The 26,937-nt window shown below is 41.2% G+C and overlaps 2 protein-coding genes across 7 annotated transcripts in view; one reads left to right on the top strand and one right to left on the bottom strand.

Moving 5' to 3' along the window:
- The window catches only part of sbf1 (SET binding factor 1), a 135,903-nt gene extending 115,653 nt beyond the window's left edge, over positions 1-20,250 (bottom strand). For all 4 annotated transcript variants that reach the window (XM_055653210.1, XM_055653209.1, XM_055653208.1 and 1 more), the window contains exon 1: positions 20,088-20,250. In XM_055653210.1, coding sequence (XP_055509185.1) covers positions 20,088-20,142 — 55 coding nt within the window. In that variant the 5' untranslated portion in view covers positions 20,143-20,250. The remainder of the gene's footprint in view (positions 1-20,087) is intronic.
- Positions 20,251-20,349: 99 nt separating this feature from the next.
- Positions 20,350-26,937, top strand: part of miox (myo-inositol oxygenase) — a 29,001-nt gene continuing 22,413 nt past the window's right edge. Inside the window, exons 1-3 of one of the 3 annotated variants that reach the window (XM_055653219.1) lie at positions 20,350-21,347; positions 22,125-22,220; positions 25,807-26,061. In XM_055653219.1, the coding sequence (XP_055509194.1) occupies positions 26,059-26,061 (3 nt within the window). In that variant the 5' untranslated portion in view covers positions 20,350-21,347; positions 22,125-22,220; positions 25,807-26,058. The remainder of the gene's footprint in view (positions 21,348-22,124; positions 22,221-25,806; positions 26,062-26,937) is intronic. The other 2 variants (XM_055653218.1, XM_055653220.1) reach the window with 2 other exon arrangements.

Consider the following 26,937-nt stretch of genomic DNA (forward strand, 5'->3'; position numbering starts at 1 on the left):
ATTATTTCAATATTTATTAATGTTAGTCGAGCTGAGACAGTTCATTACTCATATCTTAGTTTCATCAGGTAGGTTGCAGCTACATTGACTATATATGGGAAAATCTTTGCACAAGCACACTGTTGCACACAACCACAACTTCCTGCCTTCTTCAAACACTGCAGTAATAAGAGGACAGCTTCATTTCAGAAACAGATAACTTCACACCAGGGAAGCATAAAGTTTTAATAGTAGTCTTTTAATACAAAAATTTCAAACTATTTTAAATCGGAATTACAAATCAGAAAAACTGGAATGGGAAATTTACAGACAGCTCATAGCAAGCACCAAATTGTTAGTGCATTGATACTTCAGTTTACAAAAGCTAATGCGTCACCACCCAGAGCTGGCTGCATTTCATACATGTAAAAGATTCCAGATGCTTGATTTCTGTGCAGGGGACAATAGTTAGTGATATGAATTTAGTGCAGCACGTGATATCATGAAGCATTCTCTCTGGCACAGCAACAAGCTTTTAGCTGCATCATTACTGACATATTTGAACAAAACCACAAACTTTTGTCATGTTAACTTGCCATCAGTCCTTTACCCTTTCAGAAATTATTCACCCTCTTCCATTACTCATGGTTAACACAATTTTGTGTTGCATAGAAGGGAAGATTTGATAGTTCAGAACTTTATTAAGCTCCTCTGTTGATTGTGATATATATAAAAGACAGACAAAAATTGGCTTTGACGAAGATGGGTTGGCTAGTAAGTTTGTAGTTGACGCCAAAATTGGTAGATTTGCAGACAGTAAAAAGGGACGTCATATGCACAGCAGGATATAAATCATGTAAGGATATAGGTTAAAAAAAATGGAAGATGGTTTAATCCAAGCAAGTGTGAGGTATTGCACTTTGGGAAATCAAATGGAATGGTAAATTAGAGGTAATGCAAGACCCTTAACAGCATTGATGTACAGTGGGGTTTTGGGGTCCAAGTCCATAGCTCCCTGAAAGCTGCAACACATGAAGATAAATTGGTCAAAGTATTGCATTTTAAGGGTCAGCAAGTCATGTTGCACATTTATAAAGCTTTGAATTGGAAATACATTCACTGTTTTCCTTATCTAAATCGTGTAGGTATGTTTACCAAATGGGATAATTTTTATGTATTTTCTGACATGGTCAAAATCAACATAAGAATATCTGTAAAAATAAGAACCTGTTCGTTACCCAGGCACGTTCTCAATTTGTCCCTACTACTGGTCTGGTAATGTAAACTGAACCTACACACTGGATTTTACGACCCAAAAGCACTTAGAAATAGCACACGAGCGAAACTATAGTAGTTCAAAATGGCAACTAGTACCTTGAGGACAAATAGTGAAAAACGGTTAGGGGTGACCAATAATTGTTGGTCTTAGCAACAAGGCTCATAACATCAACAGATCAATTAATAATACATGCCCAAAACCCAGGCTTCTCGAAGGGAAGCATAATACCAAAACCCTCAGTGAAAGAGAATTCAACAATATTTCTCACTTCACCTCCAATTTTGCCAATGGTTTATCCACCCTCTCTAATACTGTTCTATAAAGATGTGGTACATTTTGTGGAGAAGCAAGGCTTACTCTGACAAAATGGAAAGAATGAAAAATCCCATAATAATTCACACCACAGATAGCTTTAGGCTTCCACCCTGAACAAATGTTCTGTGTCTGAAAGTCTAGTTCAGCTGCTGCCGAAATTCAAATCCATCCCGCTCTGAAAATCTATTGTGGGACTGAAGGAACGATAGTGACTCAGAGTATCTGAATGGTTACAGCATGGAAGCCATTTGGCACATTGAGTCTACCATAATTCTATGCAAGAACAAACTGCCTCGTCTCCACACTCTCCTTTCAACTCTGCATATTTTCCCCCTCTCCCCAATTTAGTCATTTTTCTTTCTGACGAGTCTTATGATGCTATTCCTTACAATCCCGTGGAATATGGTTACGTAGAGTGATTCTGTATTTTCTGACATACGGACAAAATCAACTTAAGGGTGTTTGCAAAAACAGAATGTATTTGTTACCCTTGAGAGCCTGTACACCAGCACCTTTTTGAATGCTATACCTAAATCTGCTTCTGTTATTGTCCCTAATGATGTACACTCTATCCAGTCACTGTGCAAAACAGTTTTCCTTGTGTTATTTTTAGTTATTTTGCCACTCCCTTCATTCCCTGTCCCCTGGCTTTGGACCCCTCTGTCGTTTGGGACAGTTTATTTTCCTTTCTACTTATTTAGTCTTCAATATTTTAACTAACTTTATCAGATCTCCCAGCAATCTCCTCTGTTCCTAGGAGAATCACCTCAGTTTATCAGATCTATTCACATAGTGGAAGGCTCTTATCCTGGAACTACTTTCTGTACCTTCTCCAAAACCATCACATCTTTCTTAAGGTAGACAAAAATGCTGGAGAAACTCAGCTGGTGAGGCAGCATCTATGGAGCGAAGGAAATGGGCAACGTTTTGGGTTGGAGCCCTTCTTCAGACCGCTGCCTCACCCGCTGATGCTGCCTCACCTGCTGAGTTTCTCCAACATTTTTGTCTATCTTCGATTTTCCAGCATCTGCAGTTCCTTCTTAAACACATCTTTCTTAAGGTATGGCACCCAGAATTGAACACTATACATCAAGAAGCTGATGATTCATCTTCCTTGCCTCAGTGAGGACAATCATGTTCTCATTTTTTTCTCTAATCCACCCTTATACTAAGCCTGCTGATTTTAAAAAATGGTTAACATATTATTATAACTGACTTGTATTTATATGATCTTTAACCTAGCAAAATATCTAAAATACTCCATAGCTGTATTAATAACATTTTAATGAAACTACTTCACAAGCAGAGATACCCAGATAAATAAGCAGAAAGCTTTTCTAAGCCTTTTAAAAGGGAGTAGGAGAAGCTTGGGAACAAATTTCAAAGTTTATGGCTGAGATAGGTGAAGGCATGACTGTCAGAGTGGAGATGTGGAAATGGGGATGCACTAAACCTAAATCTGGAAGAATACAGACCCACAGGTTCAGGTTTACAGATATTAAGTGTAATTTATTTATATTTTCTACAGAATAAAACAAGCACATTTAGCTTTACTACTTTACACAAGCCTCCTCCTTTTGCTCTCATTTTTTGTTGTCAGCGATGGCAGCCTTGCCAACAGTCTGTCTGTCTTTTTTGTTATTTTTAGTGTCTTTTAAAAGTATGTGTTAATGTTCTCTGGTTTGTTTTATGTGGGGGGGGGTTGGGGGAACTTATTTTCAATCTCTTACCTTGCCAGAGATGCGATTTTATTTCTGGATTGTATCTCCGGTCACTCAGTGGCATAACATCATGGAGCTGGCGGCCTAGCTCGAGACTGACTTTGAGCCAAAACCGTGGAGCCGTGGACTTACCATCGGAGCCTGCAATCCCTTGACTGGGATCGACGCTCAAACCTGTGGATTTCAACATCAAGGAGCTCGCAGTCCCGGGTAAAGATGGATGTCGGGAAGTTCCAAAGTCGCAGGAGGTTCGACTAGCCCCGACCCGGGGTCTGATCGCTCGGCGCGGGGGAGCTGAGATCCCACCGATGCAGGAGCTTGATCGCCACGACGCGGAGGGCTCCACCACCGGTTGCGGGTGCCAAGATCGCCCCGACAATGAACGGTTCGGAACAAAAATGGGAAGAAGCTTGAATTTTTTTTGCCTCCCATCACAGTGAGGAATGTGGAGGAGTCACTGGTGGATGTTCATGTTAAAAAATTATTTGGGTGTCTTGTTGGTCTTTATTAGTATGACTGTGGCAAATCAAATTCCTCGTATGTTGCAAAACATACTTGGCTAGTAAAATACTATTATGATTAGGATGATTTAATCCCATCTAAACTATGTAATGGCAAGTTATATAATGATTTTTCTTCAACTTCCTATTTTATTTATATTGTAATAAGCTTATTTTATGGTGTAAAGCACGATCCCAAAAAACCTCTCATCAGAACCCCTCTTGCTTTTTATTTATAAGTGTTGAGAAGGCCAGCCTGTACAATCATGCTAAAATTATGGCATTATTCCAACAGTCCATTTAGCATCTTGTTTTCATTATAATATAGGAACGGAGAGTGCACATGGGATTAAAGGCACAGCTTTACAGATTTTGTATGTTTAACTTAATTTTATTATTTTCTTTGCTGCATACGCGAACCCCAGTGCTTTGCATGCTTTCCATAACATCTTCATCTGCGGGAAAACTATCTCAAGATCTCTTTGATTTTCTACCGCATTTCCAAGGAGTGAAGAAATATATGGAGGTGGAAGGGCCTTGCATATCATCACAAGGCCCTTCCACCTCCTCATATTTCCTCATGACATATAGTTGGAAGTTATTCTGACATAAAAGTTAAAACACCTTTGTTGGATCTTAAACATTTGACAAAGGCTAATGTTCCTTCATGTATCATTTTAGGATGAAGTCAGCAGCTAAGGTATAAAATTATTGTCTGAGCATTCCGACTTTTTTTTTTAGGATAAACTGAGATGGTCATTACATAAAAGATTCTGTCATTCAGTACATTTTTTTCCCTCTTCCCAATAGCTCCACTTCTTTGTCATACTTTAATCCCCTGTTACTAACAGCACGCCTGCTGTATAAATATTTGTTTGGATTGTCTCACTTCAGTCCATAGTAAGCATGAGTATAAGCATTGTAAGCATGTATAAGCATAGGTAATTCCTTGAAGCATTGTCAACACATTGGCCCACTCATTATAGGATAGCTGATCTAAAACACAAACTCTAAAGGACACCAGTCCTCAGTTCAAACCATGTAGCCCTCTATATCCTCACAAAGGGGCTAATATTCCTTCATGTGTCATTTTAAGATAGATTTTTTTCTTGTCAAATTTCTGTTGAAATAGAGCTTTGCTCAGACACTCATTACGTAGGGCACAATGAATCCTTCAAGACGCATGCCCCAGGAAATAAACCTTGAAATCTTTGTGATATTAAACATATGCTTCCAATATTGCTCTATATTTGTGATACACCCAGTTTTATTATGCTGAAAGACAATCTTGATCACTATGGTAATAATAGGCACACCCACGGAAAATCCTGTATAACAAGGGAGGTACTAATTGCTGAAGTTTAAACTCTCAACCTTGTGAAATTTAATCATATGAAAATATGCCATGGAGCTTTTTCAGGGAGCATTACTTTCCCTTGAAATCCATGAAATATCAGAACAGACTCAATAGACATACACCTGCAAAAAAGCATGTAAAAGAACTGTGATGCACACAAACAAGTGATCAGATCCAAGGTCTGCAATCCTGCCACTTACAGTTTAGTTTATTGTCACGCGTACCGAAGTACAGTGAAATGCTTTTGTAGCTTGCTAACCAGTCAGCAGAAAGGCAATACATGATTACAATCGATCCATTTACAATGTATAGATACATGATAAGGGAATCACAAACTGTGTAAACCAAACTTCTAAATCACAAACTGTGATAAACAATTCCATTGCTAATGCGAGGCAATAATAGCATGAATCTCCATATTCAGCAATGCGCAGAGCACACAAGTGCTGAAGGCAGAAACATTAGCAAAGGTGTTTACCCTGAAGTACCATGTGGATGATCATTCCTGCCTTCCTTCCCAGAAATCAATGGCATGCAGAGCCAAGCTAATCCAGTAAAACAAGTATCTATAAACAATGGAGAAAATTGCCCGGGCAAGCCCTGTTCACAGAGTAGGAGACATCCAATCCAGCTATTTACCATTCAGTCAATCCAGTCTCAAGTGTTGGAAGGCATCATTGAAATGTTATTGGACTCGCTCATCAATAATCTACTCACTGATGCCAGTTTGATTTTTCTAGAACCACTCTGCTCTTCATCATAGCCTTGGTATAAAAAAACATAGGCAAAGGAGTTGAATTCCACATGTAATTAAGGCTGAAAACACAAGGTTATAAATACAGAAATAATATAGATTAAAAATAATCTAGAAACAGGAAAAGGGAGATTATCCAGGTGCTAAACAATTTTGTGACAATGAGGGATCCCATTTCAAGTATTGCAGGAACAACAATATCCAGTGTGTAGGAAGTAACTATAGATGCTGGTTTATACCAAAGATAGACACAAAATGCTGGAGTAACTCAGCGGGTCAGGCAGCATCACTGGAGAAAAGGAATAGGCGACGTCTTGGGTCGGAACCCTTTTACAGACCAGTGACAATTCCATCAAGCACATCCAGGAGTGATTATTGGTTTATGTCATAGTGTTCAACTAAGCATCCTTATTATAAGCCATAACTCACAATTGACTATGTGCGGCCTTTTTTTAAAGAAGAGATGCTTCTACCTGGAACTGAATGACCAGAATAGTAGATAGAATATAGAAAAGCAACAGTACAAGAACAGGCCCTTCGGTCACAATGTCTGTGCCGAACACAATGCTAAATTAAACTAATCACCTTGGCCTGTACATGATCCATACCCCTCCATTCCCTGTATATCCATGTGCCAATCTAAAAGCCTCTTAAATACTTCTAATCCAGGCAGTTCATTCCAGGCACCCAGAATTTTCTATGTAAAAAACTTGACACACATAAACTTTTCTCCTCTCACTTTAAAGCTATGTCCAGTGCTGTCAAACAAATTCAGTGTGATCGCATCACCTCTATTCAACATTTGTACCAACTATAATCTACCATTCAATGGAGAATTTCAGTTTCTCAACTATACAAATAATCTCAGAACAATCGTAGAAAAATTTAAGGACAGAGAGAATCTTGAATAAGATCATTATCCGAGCAAGCATTGTAAACCTAATTCTAGCAACATTTTAATTTTGGCATTCAAAACCAATATGTGCAGGAGATGATTTACAACTTTGAAGAGCAATTTAACATACACTACATTCCTGTAAAATGCACAGGATATGAACCATGGATATGAACCAGAACAAATAATTTTTACTCACTTCATTTTGCAGGCACATTAGACCCGACACCAACTAAAGGAAAATCAGTTATTCTAAGTAAACTAGACCATGATGGTGCAGAAAACAAATACAAACATGATTAATTAATCAATCAATCAATCAATCAGATTTATTCATCAATTACACACTTAAGTGCAGTGAAATGAACTTGCCAGCAGCAGTACAATAAAAGAGAACACACAATACACAATAAAAATAACACAAACATCCACCACAACATTCTTCACTGTGGTGGAATGCAAAAGGTATAGTCAATCCTCCTCCATTTCCCCACATGGTCGGGGCCATAACCTCCGCAGTCGCCACTGTGGGCGGCCAGATGACAGGCCCTCTCGTCTGGAAGGTAAGTCCGAATCGGTGCTTCCCTACCGGAGACCGCGGCTTCAGGATGACATAGGCCGCAGGCCGGCGGTCGGAGCTCTTCTCCAGGGACTCCCGGCGAGGGATCCCGCTCCAGATGGTAAGTAAGTCCCCGCCACAGCTAGAATCTCTGCAGACCGCGGCTTCAAGGTGTTGTGGGTCAGCGGGTCGGAGTTCTTTTTCTCCGGGGATCCCCAACGAGGGATCCCAGGCTCCGGTGCCGCACCCGTGGCTAGAAGCTCCGCAGTCCGCAGCTTCAAGGTGTCGTAAGCAGCGGTCCGGCGGGTCGGAGCTCTTCTTCTCCGGAGGTCCCAACGAGGGATTCCAGGCTCCGGACGCCGCGCCCGCGGCTAGGAGCTCTGCAGACCAGGGCTTCAGACTGAACAGTCCGCGGGGCCAGCGATCGGAAAAACTCCACGCTGCACCCGCTGCTGAAGCTCCGGGCCCAATTCCGGGAAAGGCCGAACCAATCCTTGGTGTTAGGCCGCAAGGGAGGCGACATGGAAAAAGTCACCTCTCCATGGAGGAGGCGACCGAAAGCGGTTTCCCCCTTACCCACCCACACCACCCCCCACACAAGACACATCGAGAGACATTAAAACGCACATTTAGACATACTAAAAAAAAACTAAAAATTATTAACACGCTGCTGGCAGAGCAGCCGTCTCGCAGAGCCCCCACCATTAAGGGGCACATTACAAAAAACACCAACTAAATACCAAAGCCAAGATTAATACATAAAATACCACTCTTCAAACTCGCACAAATTTTCAAGTGGGAAGAATACCCATCTATCGTACAGGTAGACACAAAATGCTGGAGTAACCTGGAAGTCCACATTGAGCAAAAAAACTAGTTACACAAACACTGTGACTATAAGATAGATTAGAGGCCAAATATCCCCTTGTAAGCAACTCAAGTCCTGACATCGCAAAGTCTTTCCCCCATCTTTAAGCTACTTCGGAGGTGTAGTCAACGATTCAGAGATGTAGTCAACGTCACAGAGGTATAGTCAACGACTTCGTTGAGTGTTGAGGGCTGAATCACCTGCAGCTCAACACCGACAAGACTTTAGGGGGAGAGGAACGCCCCTGTCCCCATCAATGGTGTAGACGTGCAGTTTACCAGGGAGTAAAAATAACTTGGAGTGTACCTGGACAGTAAACTGGATTAGTCCAGGAACGCCAAGACACTGTACAAGAAGGGACAGAGCCGGTTGTATTTTTGAGAAGGCTCCGTTCCTTCAACGTCTGCAGTAGGATGATGCAGATGTTCTACCAATCGGTGGGAGCCAGTGCCATCTTTTTCCCTACCATGTGCTGAGGCAACAGGGTGAAGGCTGCGGATGGCTCCGTCTTGGGGGCAGAGTTGGATTCATGGGAGATGGTCTTGGAGGAGAGGGTGCTCCTCAAACTGCGGAGAAACCCCTCATCCTGGACGAAACAGCTCATCCCCTCCATGACACATTGGTTCAACCTGAGGAGTACCTACAGCAACAGGCTGGTTCTCCCAAGCCTTTCCAGTCGTCACTTTAATTTCACGTTTCATGTATTTTGTGTTTCAATGATTGTTGGCAGATCAATTTCCCTCCTGGGATAAATAAAGTTCTATCGTATCGTATATCGAATATTTTGCATCTACTCAACAATGCGGAGATTGCCTAGATGTATCTGTTCACAAAAAGCAAGATAAATCCAATTAATTAATAGCCAAGTCCACTCACAATTGTAGAGTCGGGGTCATGGATCAAAAGTGATGAAAGTTGCATTATCAGTACCATCGAGAAATACTTGCGCACCAATGGCCAATTCGGCCTTTGCCAGGCAATCAGCCCCAAGCCTCATTATTGCCTTGGTCCAACCTACACCAAAAACATGAATTCCAGAGGCAGGGTGAAAGTTATAGCTCTTGCCACTAAGGCAGCATTTGACACTGTGTGGTAACACTGTGTGGTAACACTGTTAAACTGAAGTCAATGTGATAAGGAGAAACACCCTAATAATTGGAATCATACACCACAAATGGGAAAAGAGTTGTCAGAAGTCGATCATTTTAGTCCATGTACATTACTGCAGGAGTTCCTCAGAGCAATGACTGAAGTCCGCTCAACTTCAATGCTTCATCAATAACCTTCTTTCCATCATGTCAGAAGTAGGATTTGCACTGATGATCGTTCAATGTTCAATTCCATTTGGAATTCCTCAGAACATGAAGTAGCCCATGCTTTTCAGCACATACATATTTAGGCATGTGCTGAAAAGTGGCAAGTAACATCAGCACTACTCAAGTGTCAAGTGGTAACCATCTCCAACAAGTCTAACCATTTTCACTTAACATTGAATAACATTATCACTGCCAAGTCACCCATCATCAACATCCTGGGGTTTAGTCACCCTCAACCAAGATCTCAACTAGGCCAATCACATAAGGTTTAAGAAGGAACTGCAGATGCTGGAGAATCGAAGGTACACAAAAAAGCTGGAGAAACTCAGCGGGTGCAGCAGCATCTATGGAGCGAAGGAAATAGGCAATGTTTCGGGCCGAAACGTTGCCTATTTCCTTCGCTCCATAGATGCTGCTGCAATCACATAAGGGTTGTGGTTAAAATAAAACAAGTGAGAGGCTGGGTATCTTGTAACAAATTACTCTCCAAAGACACCCAAAAGCTATTCCACTATTTATGTCATGTAAGAGGTGATGGATAATTCTCTACTTGCCTGGATGAGTGCACCACCAACAACTCTCAAGATGCTTCACACCATCCAGGACAAAGCAGTCCATTAAACTGGCACTCTCGCAACTCCTCTAAATGTCTATTCCTTCCATCACCAGTGCATTGTGGCTACAATTTACCATAAAGAAAATGCAATCCAGTTACTTACCTAATAGCACTTTCAAAACATTCCAATTGTTGGAATTACATACCACCCATTGTCAGAAGTCAATCATTTTGCCCCATGTACATTGCCATAAAATTTCACAGGTCAGTATACGAGGTCTAAATATCTTCAAATGCTTCAATAGCTATCCTTCCATTGTCAAAGACAAATCCCGCAAATTCTATCACGAAAAAAAGAGACAAGGGCATGTGAGCATCGTCAGGTTCCCCTCTAACTCACATACCAAACAATGACACAAAGTGCTGGAGTAACCCAGCAGGTCAGGTAGCATCTTTGAAGAACATGGATAGGTGACTTCTCGGGTCGGGGCCCTTCTTCAAAGTCTTCAGACTCGAAATGTCACCTATCCATCTTCTCTGGAGATTCTGCATGACCTGCTGCATTACTCCAACACTTTGTCTCTAATTTTGTAAACAGCATCTGCAGTTTCTTGATTCTCCAGGTCACACAACACCCCGATTTGGAAATATCAAGCCTTGATTGTGATTGTGTCTATCCCCATCATACTCCTTGCCCAACAACAATGTGTAAATAGTTACACCAGAAATTCTGTAGTCCATTACTGTCTAAATCCTTGAGATTCCTCCCCTACAACACAGAGGTTTAATCGCCAAAATGTCTGATGCAATTAAAGAGAGCAACTCATCACCACCTTCAAGGGCAATTGGGATGGACAATATTGTGGATTATCTAACATTCCATTCATTACATCACCAGTCTCAGAGAGATCCATCCTGGCACAAAAACATTATCTTGAAAGAAACATTTCAGCAATCTAGTAATTCCTGCATAAAGTTCTCTTTGCAGTGAATTTAATGTAGTGAAGCCTTCTTGTTTAAACTTTGATAATCACTCACTAACTTCCATCAGTTAATAATGTCATTTTACCCTGTATGTGGCCAATTCCTGGAATGGTCAAAAATTACATTTTAATACTATGTTAAACAGCCAGAATAGAAAATCTGCCAGTTCTGAAGGCATAGCATGTTGATGTTCAGTACATTTAACTTTACTTACAAACCATATAAATGGACAATACTAAAATCATCAAGGATACTGAATAAAATCCACAATGTTTTAAATCAGTGACATTTCACCTTTTCCACTACTTACATGCCTTAGACGCTCTGAGCGTGGTGAAAGTCTGAAGGCAACAAGGCAGATAGACTACCCAAAAATAAAGAAAACAGGTGATATAACCATTTTAAAACTTTGGTTTGGTTTCCACAAATATAAAACTTTGGGGAAGTCAAGACTAAATCAGAATAAATTGATGCAGAGATCACAGTAATTAATGTTTGGAATTGCTACTGTTTTTAATAACTTGGACTCAGTAAACCATTGCAAATTGCCAATGATGCTAAATTAGCCAGTGCAGTGAAACTGGAGGCAGCGCAAAAAATACAGTATGAGATCATAACTTCTTATAGGACATCTTATAGGCAAACCAGTACTGGATGCTGGAACAAAGTTGAGAAGAAAGGTTTAATAAAACCAAAGTATTCAAATGTTCAGCAGGTCAGGCAGTTAGTGTAGAGAGAGGAAGAGTTCATGAGAACTGACGAGATTACCAAACTTCTGTCAGGTGAGATTCTGTTCCAATACTCCATTTTTCCATGTATTAATCAGATATGTAGTCACTTACCACAGATTCACTCAATCATGTAAGATTTCACTAGGAGAGTGATAGGCCAAATATACATCTCCAAACATAGTTCAAATACACCAGCTATGACAACAAAATTTAAAGTGGATTGTATACATTGAACCAATTAACACTAGATCCAGGCTTTAACTTAAACAGCCTAAACAAAATGTACTGAACTTTGAAATTCAAAGAATTGCAGGTGCTGCAAATCTGAAATATAAACGGAAAATATTGGAATCACTCAACAGGTCCGCCACATTCTGTGGATGGCGAAACAGAGTTAACATTTCAAGAGTCAAGTCAAGGGGGTTTAATTGTAATATTTACTGGTTCTTACTCAGCTCAAAGCTGTAACGTTTCCAGCATCTGTTCATGAATCAATACAGCAGCACAAAATGGAATACAGTTGTGAAGATTGTTGAAGGAAGCAACGATATCAGCAATAAAAATCCAAGACATAGATTTTAATTATGATACAAGAAAGCAGAAACACTGAAAATAAACAAGCTAACACTTGCCAGATATTCAATGCCTCATTACTAATGAATCTGACATTTGACAGATTCTACAAAGGGTGACTTAATTTTTTTTCAGATCTACAAATTAGCAGTCTTGCACAGAACATTTTCTTGTATATAAATCTCAGTCATCATTTCTGGACCTGCGTTTGTCTCAAAAAATAGTTCCAGTTATCACCAAGTAATTTTTTCAACATCCCATGCAGAACATCAAACCTATACTGACATTCCACTATACTATGGCTGATCCACATTACAACGTCTTCTCCCACTTGCTTCTATAATCCTGAATACTAATGCACAACATCATTCAATCTCAGCTTTAACACTTCTAAACTTACCACTACTCTTAATATTGTTTCATAATTCCATAACCGTTTGTGGACATCATAATTCAAACGTTCTCATGGTATCCCCTTATTCAGGCCAGAGGAAATACTTTCACTTCATGTAACTTGCCAACTCCTTTTACCACCTTGCGTATGATCAAATCATCCCAATCTTGTAAATGCAAGTTTATTTTATGCAACTTGGGCTTGATCTATTTTAACTTGATCTATTTTAACAATGGGAACTCTGGCAAATCTGCATGATACTCCTCCAGGGTCAATGTATCGACTCTGAACACACTGCCCCATATGGGTGACTAACTTCCAATCTTTACAAATGGGCCACAGCTTTTAGTGATGTGTACGCAAAGACACTTACACCTTCAGCTGCAAGTACAAGCTCTCCATACTTGAAAATCAACTTCATCCAAAGAAATGATCAACAATTTGTAAAGCTATAAAATGAGTCAGAAAGGATAGATTCCTCTGAAAAGGTATCATCTACAAAGAGATTGTGATGAAAGCCACTTCAATAGAGTTCTTCCTCCTGATAGGATGCTTTGAACATTATCTTATTACAAATAAAACCCTATTTTATCACATAAACAAACACAAAACCTCAAACAACTTAGTCCAGCAACTGGCATTGAAATCATCCAAAGGATACTCATACCATTACTGTCAAGATGACTGGTGGACCAATCACTGCTTAGTACATTCATATCTCCATCAGCACCAAGGTTATTTTGATGGGGATTACAAGGGCATCCTGAAGCTAGTTTACTGCAAATATAATGAAGTCTTGTCAGTTGTACCATGCTTTCAGGGAAACAAAACTTTACATGCACTTGAAGGCTGAGGTTCATTAGAAAAACCATGACATAAAAAACGTTTGTGGGCGGAAAGAGCGCAGAGATTCAGAAACTCAATAAAAAAGGAAATCGCGCATTCTTTTGTAGTGTCAGGCTGTGTTTGTGTTGCCCAGAGTTGTGAATTTGTGGAATTCTCTGCCACAGAAGGCAGTAGAGGCCAATTCACTGGGAGAATTTAAAAATAGTTAGATAGAGCTCTAGGGGCTAGCGGAATCAAGGCATATGGGGAGAAGGCAGGCATGGGTAGCTGATTGTGGATGATCAGCCATGATCACAATGAATGGCGGTGCAGGCTCGAAGGGCCAAATGGCCTCCTCCTGCACCTATTTTCTATGTTTCTATAACCCAAATACCCAAGTAACCAGCCCACCGGCAATCTACCACAGAGGAAAGAATAACAGAAACAGCAACAACTGAAAGGAGTATTTTCAATATCACCTCAACCATGCCACAGCAAACCATCTGGTACAACCTTGTTGCCACACTGATAAAGTCAATATTGCCAAATATCAATTAAAAAACGACACAACCTCCAAAACAGACAACATTCCTGCTGTAATACTAAAGCTTGAAGAGCTTTAGCAACACAAACATAGCCTGATTTCCCACCTATTGGAAGAGAACAACTTGCCACGGGATTGGAAATTCAGTCGGTGATCATTTTCATGAAGAGTTATATCTGGCTGCAACAACTACAGAGGGGCCTCCTTGTTACCAGCCACAGGGAAAGATTTTGCAAGATTATTCCACAAATAGCTCCTTCCAATGTCCATACCCTCAAGTTGCAGTATGGATCCCATCCATCAAGAGACGATGATTCTACTTCACGAATAATCCAGGGATATGCATCAACTACTTTGCATTACCTTATTTTGACCTCGGAAAAGATCTCAACTCAGTTAAACAAGATGGACTTTGGATCATCCTTCTCAGTTTGTTGCCTTCGGAAATTTATCAACATCCTGTCTGCAACAGACCAATGCTAGCAACAAATCCATACCAAACTCAATCTGAGGACAGATTGGTGTCAAGCAAGGCTGCGACATGGCTCAACACCACATCTCCCACAAAATTCCTCTTGGCGTGCAGCAACTCTACAGAACAAATGGGAAATTGCTCAACCTATGCGCTTTCTACTCCAGGGCCAAGGTCATCCCAATCATAGTCACTGAGCTAAGATAAAGAGAAAACACAATAAATAGTAAGGCCCTGGAGTGTCGTAGAATGGAGAGACCTAGGAGCAAAGTACACAGTTCCCTGAAAGTGATTCAGGTCGACAGTGTTGAAGGTGACGATTGGCACATTTGCTTTTATTAATAGGCCCCATTCTTAGTCACGTGTGTGACCAAAAAAATTGAAAAATTGTGGAATACTCATCTCTTCTAATTCTGAAAGCATTACAGGTATATTGTTTTGTACTGTAAATATGATTCATATATTTTTCAATGTTTATCAAGTGAAATATTTATTTTATGCTGACAATATTTGTTTAGGGTCAGAGGTCAAATATGACTGGTCACGTGTGTGGTCACACAGGGAAGCATTTTTTTCATAACTCAGTTTTATCTTACAAACGCTTGTGAATTTAAAAAAGCTAGAATATTCATATCTTTAGCAGACATGCATTAAATTTATGTAGGTAAGAAAATAGCGATGAATAAGATTAATCTCTTACGATAATTTTTTAATGTATTGCTTTATGTGATACCATTTGGTAATGTGCGTGACATTTGGTCCACTTTCCAAAGAATGGCCCTTATAAACTCTGTGAATTTTAAAATGCTAGAATGTTCATATCTTTAGCAGACATGCATTATAGTTCTGTAGGTAAGAAAATAGCAATGAATAAGATTAATCTCTTACACTAATTTTTTTATGTATTGCTTTATGTGATGCCATTTGGTAATGTGTGTGACATTTTGGTACACTTTCCAAAGAATGGCCCATTAATGGTATTGAGTATGGGAGGTGGGACATCACACTACAGCTGTACAATATGTTGGTGGGATTACATTTAGAGTATTGCGTGCAGCTTCGGTCACCCTGCTACAGGAAAGATGTAATTAAACTGGAAAGAGTGCAGAAAAAAAATGTTACTCGGACTCAAAGGTTTGGAGATATAAGGAATGAGAGGATGGACCTTTTTCCCTGGAGTTTAGGAAGCTGAGCAGTGACATTAGAAGTGCACAAAATCATAAGAGGCGCAGATAAGGTCACAGTCTTTATTCCAAGGTAGAACAGTCCAGAATTAAAGGGCATAGGTTTAAGGCAAGAGGGTAAAGATTTGAAAGGGACCCGAAGGGGCAATTTCTTCATACCGAATGGTGCTTTAATGGAATGAGCTGCCAAAGGAAACAAAGGAGGCTGCTACAATGGTAACATTTAAAAGACATTCCGACAGATTCATGGATAAGAAAACGTGAGGGGTATATGTGCCATAGCTCCGCTATAAAACAAAGTTAAAATGGATTGGTTGGGCCAAACAGTCTGTTTCTAAGCTGTATGACTCCACGACTCTCTAAGAAGATGCTTGTAGGTACACTTGCCTAACTCCAAATCATTATTCTCCCACCTTTGCTGAAAATGGGCCATACAGTAAATATTAGTCAACACTTCAAAACTCATCTACCACTCTGCAACAATAAAGATCCGCAACTTGACCTGAAAAATGTGAACCACTTGCCATATTTTAACGAGTCACCTCTCAACTAACGATGACCTTGATAATGAAATTCACCAATTAGCTAGCTTTCAATAAACTAGCTGTTACCGCAAAATCATCCAAATCCATTGGCAAAATAACCAAGCCATTGTCAGCTTTGTCTCCCCGGCCAACACATCCCCAGCACCAAGTTTCTAATTACATTCTGTTGACTCCAACTGGCAATCTACATCGCTGGAATGCCTAATACCAGGAGCTGAATTGGGCCACAAGATTAAAAAACAACAGGTCTGACTACGGGTGCTGTCTGTACAGAGTTAGTTTGTTCTCCCTGTGATCGAGTTCTCCGGTTTCCTCCCACAATCCAAAGACATAATATAGCTTTCTTCTTCTTCTGCCACCTCCCCCCCCCCCCCCCCCCCACCCCCCACCCCAGTCTGAAGAAGGGTCTCGACCCGAAACTTCGCCCATTTCCTTCGCTTCATAAATGCTGCCTCACCGCTGAGTTTCTCCAGCATTTTTGTCTACCTTCCATTTTTCAGCATCTGCAGTTCCTTCTTAAACACATAGGTTTGGAGATTAATTGGCTTCTGTAAATTGGCCCTAGTGAGTAGGATAGTGCTAATGTCTGGGGTGATCACTAGATGGCGTGGACTCGGTGGACCGAACGGCCTGTTTTCACGCTGTATCTCCAAAGTAAAGTCTAAAGAAAACAAAAAACAATTCAAGCATTCTCCCCAATCTTTCTTTGAAAGGTGTAACATCCTCATTGATTCACAGAAATTTGCAGTTCACATTTACTCAAAATGGAAAAGGAATACAGAACTGAGTACATTCATCAGATCATTAAAACCATGGGAGCACAAAATGCATTGCTTGATTGTTAGCTTGTGATGAATAAGTTTAAAGTAAAATTAAATGAAAATATGGCCTCTGACGATAATGCAAGAGAAGGAACAAATACAGCGAAAATCCAAGACAATTACAGAGAGAAATTCAGAAAACTAAAATTCTCCACAGAAGATAAAGAAAACACAAAACTATCAATAGTCCAATAAATGAGTCTAGTGAACAAAGTCCAAACCTTGCAAAGTCACTTGGATGCGAAAAAACAGTAACCTCCAAAATAAAATGTATATACACTTGAGAAATGAAAGGTGCAAGAGTGACATGCAGAACTATAATGGACCAAAGGATTTTCTATTGCACTAACATTCTGAACACAAATGGTAAATCTTCCAACAGTTACTGCCTGCAAAATTCATGAAAGACATGAACACCAGGTTATTCAATAGGCAATCAAAGCAAAAACAATGACAACAAAATGAAAATAAATATCTAAGGGAGATTTAAAAGTCCTTGCAGCAAATTCACGGCCAAATATGGATGATTTCACCCCCACCCCTCCTTCTCAAAGTGCTGTGTCCAAAGATATTTCAGGCTCTTGGGAAATGTCAGCACATAAGAAATTAAAAGTTCAAGAAAAAAAGGACAGTCAACTACATCCCCCCCCCCCCCAATAATTTTACTTAAATATCATGTGAAACAATGAAACTGACCATCAGCTGTAAGGTACATGTGTACAAGAATAAACCGTTGAAAAAAACTAGCAGTCTGATCTGTCACTTTTTGCTGCATAACCAGTGACATTGCTTCAAAAGTACCTCATCAGCCACAAACTTGCATGGAATCCCAATTTTGAAAAAACCCAAATCTACCATCTTCATAAATTAGAAAAGCCTTCCATAAGATATCTTGACATATTGCCACACGAGAGACTGTTATTTAAATACAAAATTGTAGAGGGAAAAGACAAGAAACCAAGAAAAATATTAAATGGCTGATCATTAGAAAAGCCATTCTTAATGGTAGAAACACTACACAGTGCAGTATAGCCCAATAATGTCAATTCTGATTTAAATTAAAATTAAATACATCATTTCTGAAATAAATATAAATTTGTTACAATTACTGTTTTTTTCTTACTGATATGGGTAACTGATTTACTATAAATATTATTTTGAGGGTGCAAAAAGAAATCCAGCACTTAACTGGAGTTATGATTGAGATACACTGTGTCAGACAATCATTGCACAAAATTCATAATCTTTATTAAGTTTGGCTGAGTGGTGCCACTCTTCACTGAAATGTGGGATCAAGCCACAAACCAGTAAAAAAAAATAAAAAACAAGTTTCAGAGTATTGAAGGGCTGCTGAATTGTCAAAAATATTGTCTTTCGTGCAAGGTGTTACAAGCTTGGTTCTGCTTGTTTGATCAAGTACATCTACAAGATTCCAAGGCATTCTGCCGAACAGCAGGAAAATATCAAATGAATATAAAGTGTTAACTTTCTCCTTGACTAATGACCAAGTATTTTACACATTTTGTTTTTATTTCTGTATTTGCAGACTCCACAATATGTTGTTTATCTGCAACTCTTTCCCTCGATTCCCAATATACAGTTTAAACATGGTTTCCTTCAATCTTCAATAGGGGATTGATCCCAGTATTGAGTTCTACGGCACGACTACTCATCTACGACTGCAGAATGGCTTTTCTAATAATTAGTCATTTAATATCCATGTCAGTTTCTTACTTTTTAATCTCTACATTTTTGTAACCTTCTGTAACACCAGCTCTACAACTGAACACAGCAGCAGAAATTGCATTTAAACAAAGTACTTTCCAGCCCTCATATCCCATCACCTTGAGACAGAAGGCAAAATTCTAATAATCATCTTACCTCTTTCTTGTATCTGTGGGGCTGTTGCAGCTAGTGATTCATGTGCATGAACAAAAACTATCTGTGCCTTAAGTTTCTCGTGCACATGGAATGCTATTTGTTGTTCTTAAATCTTGGGCAGAACCTCAAACCTCCTCACGATAAACTCAACTGCCATCGGTTTTCCTATTCAGTCAATTCAACTTCATATCTCCATCTAGTAAACTGCTCCTCTTAGCTTCATGCCATTTGCGGACTGATATTCAACGCTACTGTTAAGATGGATTATAGAAACAAACACATCCGTGCAGATCAGTGGAAACACAATTTGTCACATTTCACTCATCATAGTATCAGATTTCCCCCCATTCCCTTGATATCTGCTACCAATTACTGATCCAGGTCATAGTAGGACATCCAATTCCATACTACTATATTTTGCATTCACTTTTCTCCGTGTCACCACTTCCTACTCCAAGCCTTCACATGATTATCATCACCGTGAACAACCAACCTAACGTTCTCAGGCAGACCACCATGCACACCACCACCTTAGATACTCCTGTCATCGTTCCTCTCTGAAGAAGGGTTTCGACCCGAAACGTTGCCTATTTCCTTCGCTCCAAAGATGCTGCCTCGCCCGCTGAGTTTCTCCAGCATTTTTGTCTATCATCATTCCTCTCTCCATCGTTTCGCCACATACTCGTCTTCTTCAATGGTCCCTATTGAATCGCTCACCCATCTAGGCAGCATTTCACCCGTGATCCCATTCAATGCCTCTCCGACTTCAGTAATTCTCCATGTCCAAAGCTCTCACCATCTCTCTTCACCACCACCACCTCAACATCACCTATCCTGCGCTAACTCCTCATTCTGTTTATCTGTCTCTGTCCCCCCGCCCCAGGTCCCTCCCTCCTTCTCCCACACCCTCCGCTGGGCCTCAGGTCCCAGGGCTGCGGCATTGAGCCGGGAGGAGTAGGTGTGCGTCGCGGATGTCAGTGCAGTCAGCGGCCAAATGCTCAACATGGGCCTGAAACCGGACCTGCACGACTCACCTCGCTTGTCGTGATCGAAGCCCACCAGCACAAAGTAGTCGGCCAGCCGGGCCATGGCCGTGTCGCTGTTGCCGGGCACAGCCTGCGCTACCAGGCATTAGCATCGTCCCGCCGCCATCCCGCTCGCACCGCGCCTGCGCGCCCTGTGCTGAGGGGCGGGATGGAGGAGCGGCCCCGCGCACAGACCATAATATGACGTACGCCCCTTGCAACGGCCCGCCCACCCCACCCCACACCAACGGCTACAGCTCGAACCAAAGATCCTAGACCTCCCGCCCCGTGACCACCGGACCCCGCGGCCCGTGGGCAACCGTCCGCCCGTGACAACGTCCCCGCCCGTGACAACCTCCCTGCCTGTGACAACCAGACCCCGCAGCCCGTGACAACCTCCCGCTCCCCTCACACCAACGGCCAGAGCTCGAGGCGCTCCTCTCGTGGCAAAATGACACCCCGCGGCCGTGACAACCGATGCTCTTCCGTGGAGACACAAGAAAATGCAGACGCGGGAATCTAGTGCAAGACACAAAGTTAGACACAAAACCCTGGAGTAACTCAGCGGGAGTGATTACTCCCTCCGCAAGTCACAAAGTGCTGGAGTAACTCGGCGGGCCAGGCAGCATCCGTGAAGGGAATGGATAGACGCATCACTCCCTGTGTCTTTGCAATTCACTCCTCTCTTTCCCCCCCCCCCCCTATCTGACAACCTTTTGTCTCCTTTTGGCCTCCAACCTTTGTCACCCACCTGCCAATCACTACCCCTTACCTGTATCCAACTGTCTGAAGAAGGGTTTCGGCCCGAAACGTTGCCTATTTCCTTCGCTCCATAGATGCTGCTGCACCCGCTGAGTTTCTCCAGCATTTTTGTGTACCTCCAACTATCACTTGCCAGGCTTTTCCCCATCCCCGCTTCTCTTTTCTAGATATAGAGGAAGGCTATGCCATTAGCCTGAAGATAGGTCCGAACCCAAACTGTTGCCTGTCTATTCCCTCCACAGATGTTGCCTGGTCTGCTGAGTTCCTGCAGCCGTTTGTTAAGTCACAGTACTAATATTGATGGTGTAGCTGGCATCTGTCTCTTGAAGTGCAACCCTTCTTCACCAATGATGAAGTCCATGGGATCAAATTGACAGTACATCCTTAGCAACAAAAGATGGGCTAGATTGCACGAATGCTCAGTATGGGGAGGACATGGGAAAATCTAGTTAATGTAGCCCAAAGAACAAAATACAAGATCAAGAACAAGGAGCTGATTCACTGAAGGTATGTCAAGAGTTAAAAAGTAAATTGAAAGAAGAACCTCAGGATTAGTGTCTAATCACTTGCAGCTTATATAATAACAGATCAGTAAAAAACTAAGTATTTTGGGACACTAGTACCGTGGAGGCACAAGAGACTACTGATTCTGGAATCTTGAATGCAAAAAAAACCAAACTGCTGGGCGATCTCAGCAAGTCAAGCAGCATATGTGAAAGAGAATGGACACAGTGTATCGGGTTGGGACCCTTATGAAGACGACTGTGAAGAAGGATCTGACCTGAAACGTCATTGTCCATTTATCTCCACAGATGCTGTCTGACCCACTGAAAATCTGAAATAAAAATACAATTTGCAGCAAGACAAGCAGCACTTATAGAAAGAGAAACCTTTGCTCAGGTCTGGGATATAGAGGAAAAAAAATGTTGTATGTCGCTGAGAGCAATAGATAGGATGGTGTGGGGAGTCATTGGCCTGCAATGTTTACTATGTATCTCTGTGGATGGTGCCTAATGCCCCTGTCCTACTTAGGAAACCTGAACGGAAACCTCTGGAGACTTTGCACCCCACCCAAGGTTTCCGTGCGGTTCCCGGAGGTTGCAGGTAGTGGAAGCAGGTAAGGAGACTGACAAAACCTCCGGGAACCGCACGGAAGCCTTGGGTGGGGCGCAAAGTCTCCAGAGGTTTCCGTTCAGGTTTCCTAAGTGGGACAGGGGCATTACACTCAGGTTTTTTTCATACTGCTGAGCTCTGATGCAATTTTGATTTTCTCTCTCCCAATAGGCGACTGGGGAGAGATAATTGGGCTGATTTTCCCAACATTCTCATTTGTTTAACGTTTCCAGCAGCTATTGTGTTCATTCTCTCGCAGTACGGCAGGTATGCTCCATGTTTATTCTCCCTCTATTAACATGTCCCCAGCCAAATTATCTGCCACTAATAAGCCTGCAGCAAACTCTTAGACAACACCAGTCTGCTTATCTGCCATATCATGGTCTGCATCTGTGACAGACATTCGCTTTGACCTCTTCATTCCTTCTTTCCCTGCAAGCTCAAACATGCCCATTTTCTAAATTTTCCCACTTCTGAAAAAGACTCATTGAGCTGAAAAGTTAACTCTGATTCTCTCTCCTCAAATGTTGCTGACCTGCTGAATGTTTCCAGCACTTTCTGTTCAAACATTATATTTGTATCACCAAGTTATCAACCTCTCTGCTACAGGAAAAGCGCATTGCAGGACCTGCTAATAATATCCAGTTGTTTCTGTTGTGTTATGTTGCCTAGTTATTAATGTCTCTGCTAAGAAAACTGGTCCTTCTTGTTTATTCTCTCTACTCAGTTTTATACATCTCTTTAAATCTCCCGTCAGGCTCATTTGTTCCAAAAAGTACACCACCTTTGTCAGCCTCTCCTTGCAACTAATATTCTCCCAGCAATGCCATAAATCTCCATCTGAAGTTCTACCACATACTTCACGTTTTGAGCTGTACCCCAGTGATAACTTAACCAGTGCTTTACACAATTCCAGAGTGATCTTAGATTCTAGATGCTAGATTCTGTGTTCTCTCCAAGAGAAGGAGCTCGCCTATCTGGGAAAATAAATTCTTCCTTATCTCTGCATGCAGCCCATTATTCTGAAATATGCCCCTTAGTTCTAGTTATCAATACCCAGAGAAAACATCTTATCTCTTTATTTTTGCTCCGATGAGTAGAGGTAGATCATGCTGAACCTTTCTTTATATGTCAACACCTTCATCCTAGGGATTGAGCTAAGAAACCTTTTCTGCACTGCCTCCAGTGTAAGCACATCCTACCATAAATAACTTTTTATTTAATCATTCATAGGATGTGATGTCACTGGCTTGGCGACATTTGTTTTCCATCCCTAATTAGCACATAAGTGAGAAGGCAATTGAAAGTCAGCCAAGTTATTAATTGTCATGTTTCCAAATATTATTTAATTTTGTCCAGCTCTTCTGAAATCCACTTCACCACAGAAGCCAAACTGCAGCCAGTTTGGTTCACTGCACGTGGTATCACAAAATGGATGACTAAACTGGATACAACTTTGTCTATGGGACAAGATAACATCCTGTCTGTTGCAGTGAAGTTGCACTTCAGAATTAGCTATGCTATGCAGCCAAGTTGATTTAGTAAATAGTGGTGTCTGCTCAATCATGTGAAAAATTGCTTATATCATCCCGTTAATAAAATGCAGAGCAGTTGTCAACAACAGTGCCACCAAGTGGCACTTTCTCATGACCTGCTCTCTGGTGCTCCATTTGTGTTTTGACAGTTAAACTTGGCAACAAACCTCATTAGCTTGTGTTCAAACAGTTCAATTCCAGAAATGAGACCAAAATTATCACCCTGGACCAAATGCAGCATTTGATTGGAAGTGGTATCCTTGGTTCTTGTGATTATGAGAGCCACACATTACACAAAGGAAGATGATTGTGGTTGTTTGAGGTCCCAATCATCCCACCCTGATATAGGACAGTATCTTGGGCCCAATCTTCCTCCACTACATCAATAACCTTTCATTTGTTTTAAGGTCGCAAGTGGGAATGCCCACAGACAATTGCAGAATGTTCAATTCTATTCAGAACACCTCAGACAATTAATTAGTCCATGCCCGCATGTAGCCAAACTTAGATAAAACCGGGTTTGGGCTATTCTTTAGCAATTAACATTTCTATCTATATATATGGCGTTCACTACAACTCGGGGTTGAGTGGTGCCATCTGCTTCATGATATCCTGTCAGTCTCTCCAATGAGAGAGAGTCCAAACACTTATATTTAATGTAATTACCATTGCTAAGTACCATTGCCATTGCATAACATCAATATGTTGGGGACACCATTGACCAATAACCCAACTGGACAGGTCATATATAAATAGTGTCAGCTGAAGTAAGTTGGAGCCTGGATAACCCGCAACAGGAAATTCACTCCTGCCACCCAAAGCCTTTCCAACCTGTACAACATGATGATGGAATGCTCTCTACTTACCTGGATAAATGCAACATCAACAACACCAAGCAACTTAACATGATCAGAAGGCTTTATGACAGCACCCCTTCTACCATTCTAAACATTCAGTGCTTCAGCCAGCACACACCATGGCTACAGAGTCTACCATCAGCAAATTAAACTCCACTCACTTGCACAAACCACTCAGCCAGCACCTCTCAAAACAATCAACACATTCAGGAGTTGTCGGCAGAAGAATACTATCAACAACAGGATCTTCCTTCAATTTGCACACTATAACTTATATTTATGTTATTTCTGTCCCTTTTTTTCATTGCTGGTTCTAAATCCTGGAACTCCCTGTCCAACAAAACCTTCTGAGTTGTGCTAAATCTTACTAGAAAGACTGGAGAGATTCTAGGCAATGGCTCATTGCCATTTTCCATCAAACACTATTTAATAATAATAATAAGAAGTAGAATATTAAAATAACAAGTTTCAATCCTGAGATGATTGAAGGATGATCTAGACAAGATGTTTAAAATGCTAAATGGATTCAGTAAAGCCGCATGCCCATATCCTGGAAAAACAAATTTAAAACTTGCTTTTAGTTTCTTCCCATCACCATTAGGCGGATTAATCAATCTGGTCTTTTTTAAACAAGGATGTAATATTTGCAATCCTTTGTTCCTTAAATATTATCCCTACAACTACAAAGGATTGGAAGAATATGACTAGAGCTTTATCCATTTCAAAGTCATAATAAACAGTTTATACACATGCAGAAGGAGCAGGTTGCACAGTTTTGGCAAAACAAAGTCTTGAATATTGGTAGATTGGGAGAAACCTCTTGTAGATGGAGCCATCAGATTTCAGTTACAAATTGCAATTAAAGTGCAGTAAGATTTGTACTTCTTTGCCTGTAGCGTATACATTCTTTTAGTTCAAGAAGGATTGACGTGGGTCTTGAATCCTGGTCCACCACAGTTAAAAAACTAACGATTAACTTACAGACCCTGTTGACTGACAAATGAGATCCCAGTAATTGTTAAATCAGACATCAGTGTTTGACAGGATAATCATTGGTTGCTCTTTCCAGTTACAGTCAGACCAAATGGTTCACAAAAGGGAAAGTTTGGGAAAAGCTGGAACCAGGTGTTTCTGGGAGTGAAAGTGAAAATGCATACACAGCATCCTGCAATAACAACAAGGAAAGGGATAGGTCTGCTGGTGATAATAGAAGGTGAATAAATCGCAGCGTATGATTTCTGCCTCGGATTGTATATTTGTCATTCTCCAGGTGTTGATCTGGACCTGGATCCAGGGGTCAGTGAATGCCGGCAATTCTTGTTCTTCTGACAATGTGCCTTAGCACCTAATGCCAGCATAACCCAGCACAGTTCTAACAAAGGGCCTTTGACCTGGAATGTTAAATCTACTTCTCTTTCTATAGCGGCTGAATGACCTGCAGATTTTATTTTGTTATTTCAGATTTCTTGCATATCCTGTTTTTTTAATTCCATCACAACTCTTGGTACAACACTGTCATCTGCTGCCCATATGCTTCAGGTGCAGCAGCAACAGTCTTTATAACCACAATATCTGGGTAACTCCTTGTGGCATGACATGATGCTCTAGATTGCAAATGGACTTTATACTCTTGTAACACATGACAATCGAGTGCAACTTGCATCTATTTACAGAAGCCATCATCCTGGGCTTTGAAAAGACAGCTGCACAAACATGGTAAGTAAAAGAAAGAAACAGGGATTAAAAAGTATGAGAATAATCCATATTCAGTTAAATATCTTCACTCAACAAACATGAGCTGAAAATATAATCCTCAACTTTAATGAAACCAAGTTTTTGTTGCAAAGATATTGAAATATTGATACATAAATATTGAAACCATCATTAATCATAAGTACAGTACCTTAGTTTCTCTGTTTAAGAGGGAACTGCAACCGCAAGAGATGCAACACTTGTCCCTTTACCTCCCCCCTCGACTCCGTTCAAGGACCCAAGCAATCGTTCCAGGTACGACAGAGACCTGCATCTCTTCCAACCTCATCTATTGCGTCCGCTGCTCTAGATGTCAGCAGATCTATATCGGTGAGACCAAGCGGAGGTTGGGCGATCGTTTCGCCGAACACCTCCGCTCGGTCCGCAATAACCAAGCTGACCTCCCGGTGGCTCAGCACTTCAACTCCCCCTCCCACTCCGCCTCCGACCTCTCTGTCCTGGGTCTCCTCCATGGCCACAGCGAGCAGCACCGGAAATTGGAGGAACAGCACCTCATATTCCGTTTGGGGAGTCTGCACCCCGGGGGCATGAACATCGAATTCTCCCAATTTTGTTAGTCCTTGCTGTCTCCTCCCCTTCCTCAGCCCCCCTGCTGTCTCCTCCCATCCCCCAGCCTTCTGGCTACTCCTCCTTTTCCCTTTCTTGTCCCCACCCACCCCCGCCCCGATCAGTCTGAAGAAGGGTTTCGGCCCGAAACGTTGCCTATTTCCTTCGCTCCATAGATGCTGCTGCACCCGCTGAGTTTCTCCAGCTTTTTTGTGTAACCTTAGTTTCTCTGTTTTAGGCTGTGAATCCACACAATGCTTTTTGTTGTGGCTG

This window comes from Leucoraja erinacea, chromosome 22 (assembly GCF_028641065.1).
Source record: "Leucoraja erinacea ecotype New England chromosome 22, Leri_hhj_1, whole genome shotgun sequence".
Classification (NCBI taxonomy): domain Eukaryota; kingdom Metazoa; phylum Chordata; class Chondrichthyes; order Rajiformes; family Rajidae; genus Leucoraja; species Leucoraja erinaceus.